The sequence below is a fragment of the Girardinichthys multiradiatus genome, chromosome 18, assembly GCF_021462225.1.
Source record: "Girardinichthys multiradiatus isolate DD_20200921_A chromosome 18, DD_fGirMul_XY1, whole genome shotgun sequence".
Taxonomy (NCBI): domain Eukaryota; kingdom Metazoa; phylum Chordata; class Actinopteri; order Cyprinodontiformes; family Goodeidae; genus Girardinichthys; species Girardinichthys multiradiatus.
The window spans coordinates 15,824,727-15,845,333 of NC_061810.1; the positions used below are offsets into that span (position 1 = coordinate 15,824,727).

At 41.9% G+C, this 20,607-nt stretch overlaps 2 protein-coding genes across 3 annotated transcripts; both read left to right on the forward strand.

Annotated features, from left to right (window-relative positions):
- Positions 1–2,300: 2,300 nt before the first annotated feature.
- On the forward strand, positions 2,301–5,616 carry LOC124884056. The gene is made up of 10 exons (XM_047391649.1): positions 2,301–2,312; positions 2,752–2,907; positions 3,072–3,158; positions 3,800–3,871; positions 3,945–4,031; positions 4,112–4,186; positions 4,291–4,470; positions 4,564–5,036; positions 5,151–5,410; positions 5,552–5,616. Exons 2-10 carry the CDS (start codon positions 2,755–2,757, stop codon positions 5,614–5,616), a joined length of 1,452 nt encoding a protein of 483 aa, XP_047247605.1. The 5' UTR covers positions 2,301–2,312; positions 2,752–2,754.
- Positions 5,154–8,567, forward strand: LOC124884353. Of its 2 annotated transcripts, XM_047392247.1 has the most exons (4): positions 5,235–6,353; positions 6,435–6,644; positions 6,740–7,284; positions 7,371–8,567. In XM_047392247.1, exons 1-4 carry the CDS (start codon positions 5,618–5,620, stop codon positions 8,448–8,450), a joined length of 2,571 nt encoding a protein of 856 aa, XP_047248203.1. In that variant the 5' UTR covers positions 5,235–5,617; the 3' UTR covers positions 8,451–8,567. The 2 variants fall into 2 exon arrangements, with proteins under 2 accessions (XP_047248204.1, XP_047248203.1); XM_047392248.1 differs by having other exon boundaries at positions 5,154–6,353; positions 6,435–6,656; positions 6,740–7,457.
- Positions 8,568–20,607: the final 12,040 nt, after the last annotated feature.

Consider the following 20,607-nt stretch of genomic DNA (forward strand, 5'->3'; position numbering starts at 1 on the left):
ATACTGTTTATTGGTGATTCCACTTAGGCCAAATCTGAGTTCATTTCTATTGGCGTTTGCATAATTCTGTAAATTTTTTTTCGCTTTACAAATGTTACAGTAATGGACAACTAACCTGGCCTTACATAAAGTTATGTAAAATATAAAGTTCCTCATCTTAAAAAAGATGCAGCATGAAACAAACTCTAAAAGAGACAAATCTGACTCACATCTGTGTCATTGTTATCTTTTAAAGGACTGGCAATATTCCCCTTCACATGTTGTATGCTCTACTGCATGTGGTCCAGTCTAATGGCATCTGTGATATCCCTAAAGCATCCTAAGTGAGGCTCGTGACAGTCTGTTTCTGCCTTTCCTCGTCAAGCTACCTCTCCCATAGATGCAGAGCGCATGAATAGACAAGCACACCCAGAGAAGTGCCTTAATCTCCAGTTCAGCTCCCCCCTCTCCCAGTGCTGCTGCTTTATAGTCAGAACCCTGTAAAGTCTTTAGCCCCAGGTATTGCCTCAGGGTCTGAGCAGGAATAAGGGCAGGCAAGGGGGAGCTGAATCAAAGAATGGTTGTGGTCAACATATGTGTGTTTGCAGGGAATGTGTGTCAATTACCATGCTCACCGGCCTGCTCTAGTCTTTAACATTTCCAATATTTCAAGGCATGGTCACCAGACACCAAAAACAATACAATGCGTAAATTGCATTAACTCAATAGCTGAGGCAAGCATGCTGGAATTACATCTCACAATGAATAACCCAAGATTTGACACTTGATAGAAAGAATATGGCGCATGCTTTTATGAGATTAGTACACAACAACTCAAAATCCCAGGAGTGAGTTCAGCTAAACACATTCAGCTTTCAGGAAGTAATTCCTAGAGTGCAGCAGGTTTGTCAAAGATTTGGAATATGTAAAACTACTAGTGTCTTTTTTGAATAGTAATCTAATGCGTGGTAACATATATCCCTGTGATAAAAGGCAATTGTGAAGATGAAGATTTATACATTTACAGTATTATATTTATAACAAATAAAAATGAGAAAAAAATCTGAGGTTTTGTATAAAGCCCCGTTTACTCTGATTCTCCAGTTAAAATTAAGTTGAACCAATTGTATTCAGAAGTTACCTAATTACTAAATAAAGTCCACCTTTTAGGAACGTAATCTTGTATAACCATAACTTCTTTCTGGAGGCATCAGGGCTTTGAAAAAAAAATAGTTTAAAAGAAAAAATTGTGAACAGCATAGTGAAGACCAAGGGACACTACAGAGAGGTCAGGGAGAAGGTTGTGGGGAGGTTTAGCGCAGGATTAGTTCCAAAAACAATATGCTAAGCTTCATCTAGCATATTTCATCTGACAATAGAATAGGTTTAATAGAATAAGCAAAAACACCAAGAAACAGCCATCTACCTAAACTGACAGGTGAGGCAAGGATAGTATTAATCAGAGGAGCAGCCAAGAGGACCATGCAAAGTTTCTAGGAGCTGCAGAGATCTACTGCTCAGGTGGGAGAATGTGTTAACAACACTTAGTTGTGCAAAGACAGAAATAAGCTCCTGTTTGAAGTCTGCCACAAGCCATGTAGGAAAAGAATTGAAATTAGAAGTTGAGACATCCAAATGTCAACACCCCCTGCCCAAATTGTTGTATCAGTCCGACCTAGAATAGTGTGCATTGCACACAACTGAACTTTTTTTAAGGGTGATCCATATCCATTACCAATGACTCAATATGTTTCCATTTCAGACATTTGGTAAATTATTTGTCCTCCCATCCCAACCCCCAACTCTAACCAAGACCCCTTATTCTGTTATCAGTAACACAAACTATATTTAGAGCTCATTAAATTATAGTATTTTCCTTCCTAATGTATGTGTGAAGTGGACGAAAACCCAGACTACCTTCGTGTTGCCTAGAAATGAACTGCCATGACACACATTAGTTTGCAGTTAGTCTCACTTAATTTTTTGCACACACTACCGCAAAATAACTATAAGTAAGTAGGTTCACACACTGCTTAAATATATCATCTAGTTTGGTAATATGAAACCAGGTATTTTCACTGAGCACCAATTCATGTCCCTAATTTCAAGGGAAATGTAAAGTAGTATTAGTCCAAAGGTAAAGGTGGATAATTCTAACATAAAGAGATTCAGATATTATGAATAGGGCAAAAAAAAAAAAAAGGATCTAAATAACCAACCTTAAAAATCATTGTTTTGCTATGATTATTATTGCTTTGTAAATGTTTGACATATGTTAGCTAATAACATAATGTTGTTAATAGGCGACTGTTGCGGTTCTGTCGTCGGTTTGGGTAAGACTTTTGCATGCATTGTTGAATAATCTGTTATTTTTATTATATACGATATAATTAGCCTGTTTGTTGCCGCTAAAGTTGTCCGTAGTTGGCTAAAGCAGTCCAGTTGACAATCTGTCAGGTTCATATTAATGCAATCTAAAACAAATGTAATGCTTTACCATCTCAACAAATACAACTTAGCATGTGTTGCTACCATGTTTATCCAAGAGTAAAAATTAAATTATTTATTTTATAGGGAAACACCATAAAATCTAAAAGGATATGTGTTTATTTTTATTTTATTTCAGTGCTGATATCAAGTCCTGGCTGTTAGTATGAATAGGTGTTTTATATTGTGTTGCATACATGTCTTTGTAATCCACCCTTTTGGGTACTTGCTGTGATGAGTTTATGTAAATGCAATATGAATAAAATTGCTTATCTGTCATTACAGAAAATGTCTAAACAAAACTCCAAAAGCCACAAGGCTATGGATGATAACGAGTGGTTCTCTAGACTGAGGTCTTTTGCTTCCACTGGTGTCTGGCCATCAGATGCAGGTAACCGACCTGCCCCAAGACAACAGAAGTGGTACACTCTGTATCAGAAGGTATGTTAGAAAATAATCCAAAGAATACATTTTATTTTTAATCTAATTTACAAATGGTTGACATATTGTACATCACGCATGTATGAGCATAAAACGACAAATTATGTTTTAAGACCGACTGTATATTTAGACGCAGTCAAGTTCATCTTGTGCTCTGTTTACAGATAGAGAAGTGCCCACTACTGCTGAGAGGCCAGCGGACACTTTTCTCCCAGCCACAAGGGTGTTTGTGTGGGTTTCATCTTCCTAAGGTAAGCCAAATTTGGGCCTTTTTTTAACTACAGTTGATGCACTATGCATACAGTGTAAAGATGCATTTCTTTCTCATAATGCATTCTTGGACTTTTTGTTGTTTATTTCTGAGCTGCTCTGGCAACAGGTCTGTTCCACAACAGAGGGAAAGGATTAGCAGGTAAAAGAAGGTCATAAGGTTTAAACTAACTTCATCACTAATATAATAAAAAACAAAACAAAAACCTCTTAATCGGTCACATCATTTGCATGAAATGGGTACTTATTGATTCTTCATTATGAATGAAGTGTGTGAGTGGTTGTTGGTGATTGGAGGGTCCATTGGCGCATGCCTTTGCAACCGTGTTTCTGTCACTCCACCTCTAAGGACAACTGTGGCTACATGCTTACAACCACCACTGAGTGAATGAATAAAATCCCTTCACCCTGGTGAAGCACTTTGGGATGTCTTGTGAAAAGCACTGTACAGATGAGATCCCCTTCCCTGCTTTCCTTAATTATAGTATTAACATAGTATTGAGCAGTAGTATTCTGCTTCCTTTAAATCACTGATGATTTTGGCTATTATCTCTCTCTTTCTCAAAGGTTTTGGGAATGCTCCTGTTTATATACATTGTTCTAAATATATGTTCTGCAACAGGTGCCTACAGCCTCATCTAGACCTACAAGCAGTGCAGCCCAATCAACTAACAGTCAAAGTAGTTCCATAATGGTAGGTGAATGTTATTGCTTTATGTGAATGAGAATTCATAATGGCAATAACCTGTATTTGTGTCATATTTCAGCTCCAGACTGCTACTCCAGTCAAATACCCCACAGGTTACAGCACACCTGGAACTCTGGCAAAAAGGCCAAAACTCACCCTTTCTTCAGTAAATATGATTGCTCCTGTTTTAAAGTCTGTTTTAGTCCTGTTTTGAGTCACAATTGTCATATTTATACCTTTCTAAAGTTTGAAAGGTCCAGATTTGGTGGCAGGCATGTGGAGAATGCAAAGCCAAATATAAATGTTGCACGAAAAACTCATGTGAGTACTGAAATATATTTATTATTATTATCATTATTATTACTATTCTAAATCCTAAGAAATTCCAATTTTATCAAAGTGTTCTTTTGACCTTGTATTTTCAGACGAATGCAACACGTGCTTGTACAAGTACAGCAGCCCATTCTTGTGCGGATCCAGTGCCAGCAGGTGGTTCGCTTCACAACATCTCTCCACCACAGCCTCAAAGTGCAGAGACCTTTTTTCTTGCTCCTCCATTACCGGCTCCCAAACGACAACGGCCAGTGGAAGAGCAGAGTTCAGGAGTAAATGCAGTTAAACATTTTTCTTTAATATTGTCTCTATGTTTGAATCATAATTTTATTCTACATTTGATTTGGCCTTTTCTCTGTCTGAAGAACCCATTCCAGCCTGAGAACACTGCTGGGCTCCCACTTCTGTGGCCTAAGACCATGCCAGAGGAGGATCACCAGTGGGTTTCAACAGCCTTGTTTAGAGTTTGTGCCAAAGGGAAACTGGAACTCCAGGACCATCTCCAGCTGTGGTATTTTCCCCCTCAGCCGTCTCTCATTTACCACCAGGCCCCAACATCGGCCAGGTTTTTTGCCCATCCCTTACTGCTGTGGATGCCATACAGGCTGTGGAAGGTTCGGCTCCTTTGCACTGACCAAGCCTGTAAGCACCCTCTGAGCAGTGGAGGTCTTCACAGGCGGGTGCGGCAGGTGCTTGATATTGACCGCTTTTACAACCTGGTCACAGAGACATTGATATGCTCAAAGTGCCGCCGGAGCTACCTGTCTTGGAATAGGGAAATTCTTGAGCAGCTGGACATGGCCCATCGCTCTGAGTTCAGAGTCATTCTTACCCGCCGGTATGTTGCTGCTTTTTTTTGATTTAAGTTTTGCTTTGTTTGTTTTTTGTAAAAAAAAAATTTATGCATATATTACTATTATGTTTTTTACTGCAAATATGCTTGTGACATCAGGGTGATACGCCTCTTACGGGAACGAGGTCTGGGGAATGGACCAGTCCGACTTATTGGCCAGCTGAAAGAGAACCACAGTGAGGAGTGGATGAAAAGGGTGGCGCGTTATACCAAAGAGTGTGCTGCCTTTATCAGCAAAAGTTGCCTGTTGCCACCAACCTTTGAAGAGCCCCCTAAACCTGTGGCACTGCCTACCTATAAGTGGCTTTCAGTGGTGTACAGCCAAGATATACTTTACAGGCTGGAGGATATCAAGGCTAGTATCACCTCCACTTATGGATCCATCTTAAAACTTGATTCCACCAGGAAGGTACATCTTAAAATTTTGTTGTATAATCATATAACTATTTAAGGTGAAACTACTATTGGTTGACCATGTAAATATTTAAAATTTGTTTTAGATCACCAAGAAGCTCTCAGGACCGGCAAAAGGCACGGCACAGTGGCTCACTTCAGTTGGCAATGAGATGGGTCAAGTTCTCATCAGTGTCTTGACTGCTGGGGAGGGACCAGGTTTGGACCTCATGGCTGGCGGCTTGGTTGACAGGTATAAAGCTGCAGGTGTGGACCCTCCTGTTGCACTCTATGTGGACTGTGGCTGCTGCAAGGAAGTGGGTGGGACCAAATTGAAGGCCAGATTTAGTGAATGGCCTAACTTGATTGTTCGCCTTGACATCTGGCACTTTATGCGACGCCTGGCTGTGGGATGCACCACTGACGCACACCAGCTGTACCCTACTTTCATGGCTCGTACGTCGGCATGTATTTTTGAGTGGGATGCTGCTGATGTTAATAAACTGAGAGAGGCAAAGAGGGCACAGCTTAAAGGGCATGGCTGGACAGCTCTGACTGAGAAGCAACTAGATCGGCAAATTACGAAGGTAGAGTTGGAGCAGCACTGCAGGAGGAGGACGCGTGGAGAAGAGCAAACCATCCAGCTGTTGGATCAGCTCATCGGTGAACTCATCAGTGACAGGGGAAAGGATTCGCTTGGTGTTCCTCTTCTGGACCCCATCCGAATGCAGCACATCTGGTTTGTGCAGAAGAGGCATGTGAAGTGCATTCAGGACCCACCTGATGTAGCGCTGTACACACAAACTGGCACCATCATTAAGGGAGGATTCCAGCTGCAGACCCTGCGCTGTGCCAGAGGTTCAACATCTTTGGAGTCTTTTCACTGCCACTTAAACCGGTTCATTCCAGGTACATGCAATTTAATATTGCTGCTTAAGTTACAACAAATACTGTACGTTTTCCCTTTCTAATATTTGGTATTCATTCCAGGAAACAGTGCCAACTCCCTTAACTTCCAGATCTACCTTTTGGAAGGGCTACATCGCTGGAACCACAACAGGGCAACTGCTGCTGTAGAGACAGAAACCTCTGGTTTGCGCATCTACTCTGGCGAACTGGTTCATAGTGTGAACACCGATTATGAGAGGGTTTTCGGCAAAAAGCTGGTTCCCTCTTTTACACCACCTGCAAAATACACAGGTATTCAATACTGTATTTTTTATGCTCATTGTCCTGTATTTAATTCTCTGCTGTTTTCTTTTTTTTGTAATCCAAAATTGGTTGTGCATTTTCAGGTGAACTGATAGGAGTGCAGTACCTGCTGAGGCAGAATAATGAACCACTGCAGGATATGGCACCAGATTCTGAGGAGGCAGATGCATTGCTGGAGCAAATAGAAGTACAACAGCCAGTAGAGGCCGATGAGGGCTTTGAGGAACTTGAGAGTATTGAGGTTTCACTTGCAGATTTACTTCTGGACACATCCAATGTGATCTCAGTGCTTCCTGACTACCAGCCTATACCTCAGCCTGCTCCACCCACTGCTGAGTCCCCACACCTGCCTAAGCTCCAGCCTGCGTCCTCTGCTGTGGTCCAGTCCCCTCACCTGCCGGGGCTCCAGCCTGCGTCCTCTGCTGTGGTCCAGTCCCCTCACCTGCCGGGGCTCCAGCCTGCGTCCTCCGCTGTGGTCCAGTCCCCTCACCTGCCGGGGCTCCAGCCTGCGTCCTCTGCTGTGGTCCAGTCCCCTCACCTGCCGGGGCTCCAGCCTGCGTCCTCTGCTGTGGTCCAGTCCACTGTTTCGTCGGGGTTACCTGGGCAAACTACATCTTCAGAGCAAGTTGTAAGTTAAATATCAGTGTGCTTTAAAAATTAAGGATGTTTCAGCTTTTTGAGATATTTAAAACTTAATGCAATATTTCTCCATAGGCCGTGGATGAACACAGTAGGGCAGGAATGGATCGTGTTGATGTGCTCGCGGAGTACTTGGTGGAGCTACGAAAGGAAAAAGGCCTAACTCTTACCAACCAGCAGGCCAACACCATTGTGGGTCTTTGGCATAAATTGGAGCAAAATGATAAAGACCGGATTTTGTATGCTGCACGACATCAGGAACGACTGCTCACTGGTCAATTTAGGTCACCCAAAAAGAAGGCTGTTTATGCAGGAGTTGAAAGCACAAAAAGGTGTGTACTTGGTTCTTCTGGTTCTGCTGCTCAATGGCCAGATTGCAGCCGACTTATTGAAATGATCTTTATCAGGTTGTGCAACATTCATAGTAGCCCCAAAAAAATTGGACACCAAACTTTTTCTAGGTGGTCACAAATTCTAAATGATTACAAAAACATTCGACAGCTAATTTTGAACAATGGCATTATTATGAAAGACACAACCCTGCAACTTGTCACTGTAAACCAGACCACCTTAATACAGTGGCATAACAAAAGATTTAAAGCACAAGATGTTGCCATTCTGATGCAAGGGCTGGTACTGCCTCAGAAATGGCCCATTGCCAGTGAACCACTGCTCCCAGTAAATGCTAGGCCCACTCAACTCACACCACACAAACATGAACACACTTACAACCTGCCACCTGACACCACTGGCCAGGCAAAAACAAAACTCACTATCAGAGACAGAGCTGAGCTGAAAACCATTCAGCCAAAACCCCCTGCATCTCAGCCAACAGTTTTTTATATGCCACTCCACATGCCATCTACCACTGCAGCAGGCAACAATTTGCCACGGCTTCTGCTGCCACCCCCCACTACACCAAACATCATATGCCCACCATATTCTAAAACAACACCTACAGGCCTTACCCAAACCCAAGAGACAACCCAAAAAGAAAAGCGCAAATACACAAGGACAGTAACATCCAACAGATGCACTAAATGCGGTGAGCCACGCACCACAGAAACTGGCCATAGCCAATACAAAGGCAGGATTTACTGCCCAAACAGGGAGACACTGACCAAAGAGCAGTGGCTCAGAAGGATGAGAAAATAAGGGAGTACAATTGGGTACTTTTTCACACTAATTTTATTGTGTGTGTGTGTATATATGTTCATTTAAATATATGATGTTAGTGTGTGTATATATGTTCATTTAAATATATGATGTTAGTGTGTGTTTATATGTCCATTTATATATACGATGTTAATGTGTGTATATATGTTCATTTAAATATATGATGTTAGTGTGTGTATATATGTTCATTTATATAAAGGATGTGTGTATGTGTATATATGTTCATTTATATATACAATGTTAATGTGTGAATATATGTTCATTTATATAAAGGATGTGTGTGTGTGTATACATAACACGTTTTTAAATAAATAATAACAAATGAAAATTACTCAGCTTATTGACCTCTTTGTTTAGATATTTGCTGATAGTGACTGTAATGTGCTCTAGCATGCTTATGTGAAGGTAACCATATTAAAGGGAAAACAACTATATATTCAGTAGGTCCATACATGCTAATAGGTTGCAGTATACTCTACATCATGAATAAATTGAGATATCCATGTGCAATAAATGCACATTCATTGGGGCCCATTACACCTTGAAAGTCTTGTACTTCAAACAGTAATGAAGTGTCAACAACCTTAAGTGGACTGGTCATAAAACTTAGAACAAAGGGTTTATCTGAAGGTCATGCACCTGCTGTTCTGGTGTCAAAACTACTTTGACAACTTAAATTAACCTGGCATAAGATTTACTGTGCTTTATGCTCAAATTTCCCATTTGATAATACTGGGTCCTCAATGCAGAATTTTTTATAAAGCCAAGATCATTGTGCCCAAGTGGGCTTTAGTTACTCTTTTTGATATACACGCAAGAGTTAATGTTATTTACAGAACAATCTGTCTCCTGCCAGGTTAACTAATTGAGTGTAAAATAGAAATCACATTTAGATTACATTGTTTTAGCAGTTTACAGCTCTATGATAGCACTTATGAAGCACTAAATTGTAGCTTAAAATACTTTAAAACGGTCTACAATGCACAATAAGCAACCATATTATGCTTTATTTGTGGCCAAAAAAGTTAACAAAAAAAAGGTGCTTTAGAACGCATGTCCTTTTGGTGGGATCGAACCCGGCTCTCCCCCCCCCCCCCCTTCTCCCCCTCAAATCTTCCCCATCTTATACAGACGATTGTTCCCCAGCTTTGGCGGAGTAGGAAGAGTAGTTGTCTTGCAATCAGAAGGTTGTGGGTTCGATTCCAGATTCCTCCTGCCATAGGTCAATGTGCCCCTGGGCACTTAACCTCAAGTTGCCTACCGATCTGTGTATCAGTGCATTAGTGAGTGCAATTGGGTGAATGTGGCTCTAGTGTAAAGCGCTTTGAGCGGTCTGTATGACTGGAAAAGCGCTATATAAGTTCAGTCCATTTACCATTTAATATTATTACAGTAAAAAGTCTAGACTGTTCAGGAATTCAAATGTGGATAGTTAAACACATAATGTAAAACTAATATGTAGTGAAACCTTTGACACGTGTTTAATATTTCCGACTCAAATAAAAATTGAAGTCATTCCCATATGGAAAAGTGGAGATACACAGCTACTCACTAATTAATAACCAATTTGTCGTTTTTCACAGTTTTTCAAAATCCAAAAAATCTTTCTGTAATTTTATAGAAAAAGTTTACTAATTAACTGCCAGCATAAATTTAAGGCAAATACTGTAGGTCTACCACAATGGCATTGGTGCAGCTAACTGAAGATGTAGCGAGGTATGTCATTCTTTTGTTTTATATTGTTCTTAAATTTAGCTACTTGTGAGGAACTTTGCTGTTCTATATAAAAGTGATGGTTCTATGACTTAGAATGTGGTTTATTCACATTTGTTTAGCATTTTATGACAATGTAAAGCTACGTTCTGAAGGCAAGACTGTTCCGCCGTTTTCAAGCTCACTACTAGGGGGCGCAGTCGATTTGTGAGCAATTTTAAAAACAGATGTAAACAAATGGTGTTTAAAGTGCCTGTGACATTGAATTTTCATAATAAATCCAATTACAATTATAGTAAGGAAACATTGATAAAATATTTTGTAAAGTAAATTCATGCCACTGAAATTAACAGTTGTTGAGATATATGGTTATAAATTTGACTAAAAATCCCCGCACATAAACTGACTGCTGCTACAATGGCCAGCAACACAGACAGCAGCGAAGAACCTGATATTTCTTTAGATGTATTTCAGTCACTATCACAGAGAGCTGCAGCAGTCAGGAGAAGTCAGCTTTCATCAGATGGCAGAGCTACAGCCTGCGGACGTCAACCAGAGTCTATTTTTGCCGGATGCCGGGGCACGGCCAGAGTCAATATTCATAAATCATACCACACTACCAGGAAACAGAACGAGCACAACATCCGGATTTTCAAAATAATTCACTAAAGATCTCGCTATATCAATAAATACACACATATATTTTTATATACACGTGTATATATTACCAGTTGTTTACATTTGATCAATTAGATCAGTTACTGGGTTAACTAAGGTATTATAAACTGAGCAAATAAACATTAAATGCAGCAAACTAAGTAACAAATATTTCTTCGCTGCACTCAGTGTACTCACCCATTGTAGAACAAAACACACGAAAATATCTGTATGTGTAAAAGGAAAAGTGAAGCAATTTAACTTCCACAGAATAAGTTGGCTGGCTTTTATTGCGCGATCTGTGAATGGTTCTTGGAGCTCCTCCAGGCTTCGCAGCGGACTGGACCGGACCCAAATCAAGAATTATTATTATTAATAATAAAAACAATATTTTCAGATCTTCAACTCTTAACAATAACTGCTAATATCTAAATGTATTTTTTTTTTATGTGGCACTAGAGGCTTTTATTTTTTGATAGTAGGTAGACAGGAAAGAGGACAAAGAGAGGGGGATGGGCCCATTCTGCCTTACCAAGGACTATAGCCTCTGCATATGGTCGCGCGCTTAACCCCTAGACCACCAGCGCTGCACACTCTAGATGTACTTTTGTGACAAGGAATTGTTCTTGCCTGCTGAGCCTTGATCCGTTTAGCAACAGCAGCAACAACCTTTTCTTTGGAGATCTTTTCACATCAGATGCACTGAACTATAGCATCAGCTTCAACATTCTCCTTCATCTGTAAAATATCCTGACCACTAACATAATTTCTGCTGTGAATTCAGAGGCGCTTGGTTCGATCAGCTCATCCGTCCCTCGTCAGTTTTCCAGCTCTGATCCTCTTCACTTCAGGATAATAATGCAGACTAATGGCTGCTGTTGCAGTATTGCTGCCAGCACCTCCAATGCACCGTTTCACAATATTAACACTGTTTTTAACGCAACTTGGCTTCTACCTGAACAGTTTACCATTGATGCTCAAACAATGAATGACTGGAGACCTACGCTTTGACGTCACTTCCGGGCATCTTTGGACTTGCAAAATTTTACATCGAAATATGCTTATTTTGTTTCGCAATTGTCTTTTATCAGGTATATAATCCTAACATGTCAATTACAGCTCAATTCCTTCAGTTTCAAGATGTTTTCTTGCACTTTCTGCATTTGTGGCAAAAGCATCTCCCAGGCAATTTAGGTAAGCAGTGAGAATCATCAGAATCCAAGTTTGGATGCACTTTATGTAGTATCTTTGAGAGTGTGCATCCATATAATGGTGAGTTGTATAAACTGTTCTATAAGGATGATTTATTAATTAAATGTGTTGTTCTGGACATTTTCTGTTAGCCCCTTTTACTTAATAGAAGATATGGCTAACAAAGATAAGTTTTTACCTTGAGTTGGTGGTTTTTATTATATTTAGTTACATTTTTCAAACTTGATCTCCAGATTATAAACACAGGACTGAAGTAATGATAAAACGGTATATTTTATTTGTTATCAAATATAGTTCAGGCTACAAATAAGGGCCTTTGGGCCAATTAGTTAAGCTAAAAATACAGCTACTCGTATGGGAAGTTGTGATTACAATGAATTATACACAAGTGTTTTATTTGTGTATTCTGTTTAATAGAACCACAAACACCCTTACTTGGTACCTGAATCTGCTACTTAAGGAAACCATAAGACATCATCTAGCCTTATCGTTGACCTGGAGGGCAATTAACCAGTGTACACTCTACGCCATCATAGTAAGCTGCTCATTAATCTTAGAAATCACCTTTACAGTTAATGCATTCACTTATGTTTAGAACCTTGTTTGTCAAACACTGTATGGACATCCATTTATGGTTTTTTTTTTGTTTTGTTTTCACTGTGCTGGATTGTGTTCTGATTAGCCTGGATGCTCTGAAAAAGAGAAAAAAAATATTTTGTCAGAGTCTCGTTTCTGGGATTTTTTGATGGCCTTCTACATGTAGGCTGTGAAACTTTAATTGCTGGAAAGTTTTCTGGAGAACTTTAAATGCTCTTTTCTAGTGAGTCTGAAATATAAATTTGTAAAAACAAAAGACAAATCCTATTAATATTACAGCATCACAGCATTTTTCAAAGTCAGTCATTGATTTTGATTATGGTGTGCCACCCCAAGATTTTTAATGACCTCATGTGGCCACTTGTGAAAAAGTTCTGGGGGCGCCACTGTTTGAGAGACATAGAATCAGAGAAATAATTAATGTCTGTATAAAACGTTATCAATAGATAGTTAACAATAGATATAAATATGTACTGATAGAGAATCTGGACTTAATTACTTAAGAACTTGATTACTAATAGAGTTCTATATGGTTATGTGTTCTGCGAGTGACTAAAGCCAATTTATTTGGGAGTTTTAATTGATCATATATTGTTCTGGAAGCCCTATATAAGCAATGTTTGAAGTAAAATGTCCAAAACTGTGTTATTATAGAAAACCAAAGATATTCTATAATACTTTTTACATGCCGTACAGCTCCCTATGAGTTGCACTGCACTGATAGTGTACAAGACAAACAATAATCTCCTTCCTAATTGTATTCTGTATTGCTAAGTGTATTATTTGTTACTAAAGAAACAAAGTATAAACTAGGAGGAAAACGTATGTTCAGACAAGTAATAGTTAGGACAAATATTAAAAAGCAATGTACATTTGTCATATGTGTTAATATGTATGAGAAATGTTATGAGAAATGAATGCTGTCTTCTTTACAATAAAGATTTTAAAACCTTTACCAGAAAAGAGTGTTAAATTAATCCCAAACTGAGGTTTAAATCTTTTGTGAGATGCTATGAGCACCAATTATTACATCCTTTGGAAATTATATCCTGTGATGTTATTTCTTTTTTCTTCTTGTTTTGTATTGATAAAGTAGTGCTGAAACTGTTTACTGATTAACTGCTGAAAATAAGTGTAAATGTAGAAAGCCAACCCTTCTTTAACTTATGTAATTGCTTTGAAATTTAAAAAAACAACCCACACAGGGTGGGCGGAGGGGGCCTCGGCAGGAGGGCCAGAAACAAGAACAGAGTTCAGACTGTCGACCAGGAGGTCGTCCCCAGCAGGCACAGAGTTCAGGTCCCCCCAAACCAGACCCCAGTCGGCCCTTGGCTGCACCTAGAAATCCTGTCCTTAAAAGTTATGAACAGGTGACAAAGGGCAGCCATGCCGGAGACCAACATGCACAGGGAACAGGTCCAACGTAGTGCTGGCAATGCGGACCAAACTCCTGGAGTACACCCCACAGGGCACCACGAGGGACACAGTCAAATACCTTCTCCAGCTCCACAAAACACATGAACCCTCGAGGGTATAGAGCTGGTGCTGTATTCCATTGCCGGGACGAAAACTACACTGGTCCTCCTGAAGCTTAGGTTCGACTATCGGCCGGACTTCTCTCCAATACCCTGGTGTAGGCCTTACCACGGGGGAGCGTGAGGAGTGTGGTACCCCTGTAGTTGGAACACACCCTCCGGTCACCCTTCTTGTGAAGGGTTACCACCACCCCAGTCTGCCAATCCAGAGGCACTGTCTCTGACCGCCACGCAATGTTGAATAGGTGTGTCAACCATGACAGCCCCTCAACATCCAGAGACTTGAGGTACTCAGGGCGGATCTCATCCACCCCCGAAGCCCTGCCACCGCATTGCGTTTTAACTGCAATGTGTTTTAACCACCTCGGTCACTTCAGCCTGGGTGATGAAAGAGTCTAACCCGAGTCCCCAGCCTCTATTTCCACCAGGGAATGCATGATGGCAGGATTGAGGAGATCCTCGAAGTACTCCTTCCGCCGCCCGATAATGTCCCCAGTCGAGGTCAGCAGCCTCCCGCCCCCACTGTAAACAGTGTTGGCGAAGCACTGCTTCACCCTCCTGAGGCGCCGGACAGTTTCCCAGAATCGCTTCAAAGCCAACCAGTAGTCCTTCTCCATGGCCTCTCCGCCCAGGCCCGAGATTTGCCTCTGCCACAGCTCCAACCACGGTACACTTGGCCTCACGGTACCCGTCAACCGCCTCAGGAGTCCCACAAGCCAACCACCACCAATAGGACTCCTTCAGCTTGACAGCATCCCTTACTGCTGGTGTCCACCACCTGGTTCGGGGACTGCTTCCGCGACAGGCACCGCAGACCTTACGGCCGCAGCTACGGTCAGCAGCATTGACAATAGATGCGGAGAACATGGTCCACTCGGACTCTATGTCTCCAACATCCCTCGGAATCTGATCAAAGGTCTTCCGGAGGAGGCTTGTCCTCTTCAGGTTGGAGGGGAGTTCCTGCCTCAAGTGGAGGAGTTCAAGTATCTTGGAGTCTTGTTCACGAATGAAGGAAGAATGGAGTGAGATATCGACAGACGGATCGGTGGGGCTGCCGCAGTAATGGGGGCACTGTGCAGGTCCGTTGTGGTGAAGAGAGAGCTGAGCTGAAAAGGGAAGCTCTCTTTTTACCAGTCAGTCTACGTTCCTACCCTCACCTATGGCCATGAACTTTGGGTGATGACCGAAAGAACGAGATCCCGGATACAAACGTGTCTGGCAAAAAGTCAGTCATGTCTGTCAAATGGTCAGTCGGCTCAAGAGCCCAGTCCATCTGGCCAGCAGCACAGTCTGTCTGGGCAGGGGCTATGGTCAGAGGCGGTTCGTCCTCGAACCCCTCATGAAAGTCAGGAGCTTGGGTCTGAGGCTATCCGTCCTCGGACCCCTCAGTAGACTCTGGAACTTGAACCAGAGGCGGTTCGATCTTAGACCCCTCTGGAAATCCTGGAACATGGATGTGAGGCGGTTCATTCTTGAACCCCTCACTGGACTCTGATACATAGGTGTGAGGCCGTTCCTCCTTGACACCCTCACTGGACTGTGATACATAGGTGTGAGGCCGTTCCTCCTTGACACCCTCACAGGACTGTGATACATAGATGTGAGGCGGTTCCTCCTTGAACCCCCACTAGATTCTGGAACGTGGATGTGAGACGGTTCATTCTTGAACCCCTCACTAAACAACATAACATGGATGGAAGCCGATTCTTCCTTGAACCCCTCCCTGGACTCAGGAACCTGGATGTGAGGCAGTTCATCCTTGAACTGGACTCATGACGCTTGGCTGCGTGCTGAGGCTCTGAAAGCTTGGCTGCGTGCTGAGGCTCTGAATCAGTAGCAGTAGAAGAAGGCTGACCTCCAGCAAAAACTAGAGCTGGAGCATCTGTGATCCTCTCAATACAAGCTGGGTCTAGAAAAGATGAGGATAGGTCTGAGGCTTCTGGACAACCCACTATGGTGGTCCCAACTAAGATCCTCCACCGCTCAGTCTCAATAATCTCCTCCGTCAGGGAACTTGGGGAATAGCGTCCCCACTCAGCCTTCCAATCTTTTAATTGGTCCAGGACCTTGAGCGTATGTTCCGGTGACCCATGAGAGGTTAGAAGATGAATGGCTAAGTCCGTGAGAATCTTACCCCTTTTGATTACTCGGAACATGAATTCTAAAGTATATGGTGTAAAAGGATCTGGCACAAATTCCTGAATGGCTTCAGGGAAAGGCATCGGAGGTCTGGCAGAAACTACTGTAGACGCGGAGAGCTCGGTCGAAGCCGCTGTGGGTGTGGAGAGCTCGGTCAGAGCTACTGTGGGCGGGGAGAGCTCGGTCAGTGCTGCTGTGGGAGTGGATGGCTCGGCTGAAACTGCAGCCAAGGAAGATAACCCGGCCGGAGCTACAGCTGACGTGGATGGCTCGGACGGAACCGCTGCTGACGTTGCTGCTGAGGTGGATGACTCAAACGTAGCCGCTGCCGCTGTCGTGGAGCACTTGCGGTGAGGGCAACGTTGCTTGGAGGAAGAGTGAGCTGGAGTAAAGCAGTTCCGACCTGGCTCGTAACCCAAAAATGCCCAATTGGAATCAACAAAAACCTTCTCCATTTCCTCTAACAATAAAGGTGAGGGTGATGGCTCCACCTCCTCACAATACATAGCCCGAAGCGTCTCCTGCTGCTGTTGCACCCACTTCTTCAGCTCTCTAGCTTTGTCTGCTTTGTCTTGTTGGCTGGTTCCTACTGTCACGTTCGGAGGTTTAGAGTGACCAAAGCGCAGACAAGAGCTTGGTAGCGGCATGTTGTAAAAAGTCTTCAGTTTAATTCCAAAGGTTTAACAAAAATGAAGCAAAACGCTGCAGATACAACATAATAAATCAATCTCCAAAACTTACAGAAGATGACTCTGCAGGATCATAGTTAAACTCAAAACATGGACGAGGGTAGGTAACAGGGTAGTGAACGGAAGGATCCAGCGAAGAATAATGAAAACCAGAAAGCTAATAAACAGAGGGGAGTGAGGTATGAACCAGTGAGACACTGAGGCAGGTAATCAGATGAGAATGGACAACAGGTGTGAACCAGGCTGTAGAGAACTGAGGGAGTAAGAATAATTGCTAAGGTGACCAAACTAGAAAAGGGAATACAAGAGGAACTAGACTATGGAAACTAAACTAAAAGTAAGCACTGTAAAACAAAACTCAGAGAAACAGAACTAAGTGAAGCTATGAACATAGATGGATAACCAAAGGAACATAAGAACCTAGAAATAATAATTAAGTAAAGTAAAACAGAAAACCTAGAGGGAACAGAAGAACACTACAACCTAAGAAACCCTAAGTACAAAAAGTAAACAAAACTAAACCGACACTGACTGAAAATAAACAGGGAATGAAGCAGAGAATGTAAGGACTAAAATAAATGTAACAAAACGTAAACAATAACTAAAGCTAACCAATCAGGAGGAACTGGAGGAATAGAGGTAAACTAGGAGAACTAAGCTAGAGAACTAAGATAATAATAATACTAACAGTAATGAGCAAACCCCAACAACTAAATGAATAAACTAATAAACTAGAAGAGTGCAAAGTAAACAAATACCTAACCATAGAAAAACACAGAGATAGAATACAAGGAAGACAAAGAAATATAATTATAATAAGGAAACCATTCTAAGTACATAAATAGTAAAGCAACACCAAGGGAACTAAGGGCGAGAGGAGAACAAACTGGGAGGGAGAAGGAAACCAGACCTGTCAGGAAAATAGAAAGCAATAAACAACATGAATACAAAAACACAACAAAGTCCAAAACCACGACAGAATAAGTTGAGGCATATAAGTTTCACTGAAATTTAAGAGGGCAATGTGCCAGGGGGAAATGGATTATAAGCCAAAGTGTGCCAAAACTTTCCCAAATATGTTTTTCACCGCATAAAAAGGAAATAAAAGGGAATCTGGTCAAATAAAAGTGCTGATTTCCATTGTAGGAGTCCTTCTGCATATGACATAGCCTTTGGTTATGACATTTACACTGTGTATCATCAAAATGTACAGTTGCAAACACAACTGGAAGCTAACAGAGTAGCGCGCAAGCCAACAGCCGCGGACAGCAACCAGCAGACTGTAATGTACAAGCAAATTACATCACCAGAGAAGGTGCTAGAAAGACAAGCTGTGCCTTGTTAGAACGGTGAGTGCATCTAGTTTAAGAACCGAGACATGTGGGGGTGCTGCAAAGAGAAAGGTGTGTTTTGGACCATTTTGTTTACAGAGTCAGCATTGTCTGAGGGACCTTAAAATGTCATCACCTGTGTATAAGTGGTTTTACCTAGTTATACAGACTGTCAAAAAGGGGCATGGCCTAGTGGCCAGCAAAATGAAAATAACACTGGGACATGCCAATACTACCTGAATAACATGCTTAACCATTTTATTGTGCTTCTGCTTGAGCAAAACCGGACTGATTTCATCTTCATGGATGACAACACCCCAGCTCTTTAAAGGTAACAGAATTGTCTGAATCGGAACAAAATCAAAACAGAAATTTCTGTGTATGGTGATCATACTCCTCTTAGTGGGTTACCTGATACCCTTGACCCCCTTGCTCCTCATTGCTCCTCCACTGTCATGAATCTGAGTGTTTTAGAGAGTTATTTTAAATTTGAGAAGCAAGTGAAGACCTGTTTTTATCAATTACTTCAAATTGCCAAAGCCAAATCTTTTCTTACTCGTAAAGACCATAAAACCCTTGTCCATGCCTTGATTACCTCTAGGTTAGACTACTGCAACTCCTTATATTTTGGACCTGAGAAATCTCTCCATCGTCTGCAGTTATTCCAGAACACTGCTTCGTGGCTGCTAAAAGGTACCAGAAGCCATGACCACGACTCCAGTTTTACCGGATTTACAGTGGCTGCCTGTGCTTTTTCGTATTGATTTTAAGATTTTTTTACTTACTTTTAAATTTTAAATGGTTTGACACTCAATTATTTAACATTTCTGCTTAGCCTTTATAAGTTAAAAAGAGCAATGAGATCACCTAGCCAGATGCTCTTAGTGCAGCCGATGGCCACATTAAGGCACAGAGTGGATCAGGCTTTTGCTGTGGCAGCTCCCAGTCTCTGTAACAATACTATTAATATTCGTAATGCAGTCAGTACAGTCCTTTAAATCCCTCCTGAAAACTAATTTTTACATAGCAGCTTTTAACTCAAGCTCTGTTTGGGTAACGTAACTTCCTGTGTTCGCTGTTGCACTTGCTGAATTGTTTGGTGTGTGGAGGCTCTCTCGTTTGATCTGATTTCTCTCTACTGTGATATCTCTTACTTGTTATAATACATATGCACGTTAAAAAACATACTTTCTGTTGCTGTATTTAACATATGGGGACTCTCTGTGTCTTACACGGTTTTTCTAGTAGTGGTAAGGAGTCGCTAGCTTAGCATTAGCTTTAGCTCCACCATGGCTACCTGTTCTGCTGTTTCTCTCTCTGAGTCTCCTCCTCTCTCTTGCTCTCTCTGTCAGATGTTCAGTTGCTCCTCTGCCTCCTTTAGTGATAATGGTACATGTAATACATGTAGCATTTTTGTAGCTTTGGAGCCGAGGGTGTCGGAATTGGAGGCCCGGCTCCGCGCTGTTGAAAAACCAGCAGATAGCTGAGGCCCCTTAGCCAGCACTGAGCCACCGAGAGTAGCTCCCTGTAGCAGTCCTCCAGCAGAGCCCGCGCAGCCGGGGTCTTAGTCTGGCTGGGTGACGGTATGTAGGAAGCATAGTCCTAGATTCCAGCCCACAGGTCACCACCAACCCGTCTGTGTTTCTAACAGATTTTCCCCGCTCAGCGACACACCCGCTGAGAAGCCAACTCTGGTAATTGGCAGCTCCATAGTCAGAAACGTGGCACTAGAGACACCAGCGACCATAGTCAAATGTCTGCCAGGGGCCAGAACGGGCGACATCAAATCATACCTGAAACTGCTGGCTAAGGATAAGCGTAAATACAGTAAGATTGTGTGGTGGAATTTTCTCATCAATGTGGGAGAGAAATTAACTCATTAATAGAGAAAGACTGGACTTTGTCTTTATAAATTTATTCAAAGGCATTACAGTGTTTGAAGACCCTGTCACTGAGTTCAGTCAGTGAAACAGAGCCCAGAACAAGAGTTTACAGACAGTATTTAAACAGTATGTGGGTGTTACCTCAACTAAAACTCTAAAAGAGTTTGGAGATATGGTCCTCTAGACCCCACCTTGGGTCAGAGGTAACAAGGTTATTTATGAGGGCATCCATCCCACTTTGGATGGAGCAGCTCTTCTTTCTAGGAATCTGGCTAAATTTATTAGTTCTCCAAAACTCTGATAACCCAGGGTTCAGACCAGGAAGCAGGGTCGTAGTTTAATACTCCTCTCTGCAGCTTCTTTACTGCTACCCACCCAGT

Bases quoted from the DNA above. Each gene is read 5' to 3' on its own strand.
- LOC124884056 (XM_047391649.1), top strand. From the start codon at position 2,755: ATGTCTAAACAAAACTCCAAAAGCCACAAGGCTATGGATGATAACGAG. The intron at 3,872-3,944 runs GTAGGTGAATGT...GTCATATTTCAG, and splicing joins GTCAAAGTAGTTCCATAATG to CTCCAGACTGCTACTCCAGT. The intron at 4,187-4,290 runs GTGAGTACTGAA...TTGTATTTTCAG, and splicing joins ATGTTGCACGAAAAACTCAT to ACGAATGCAACACGTGCTTG.
- LOC124884353 (XM_047392247.1), top strand. From the start codon at position 5,618: ATGGGTCAAGTTCTCATCAGTGTCTTGACTGCTGGGGAGGGACCAGGT. The intron at 6,645-6,739 runs GTATTCAATACT...GTGCATTTTCAG, and splicing joins ACCACCTGCAAAATACACAG to GTGAACTGATAGGAGTGCAG. The intron at 7,285-7,370 runs GTAAGTTAAATA...ATTTCTCCATAG, and splicing joins CTACATCTTCAGAGCAAGTT to GCCGTGGATGAACACAGTAG.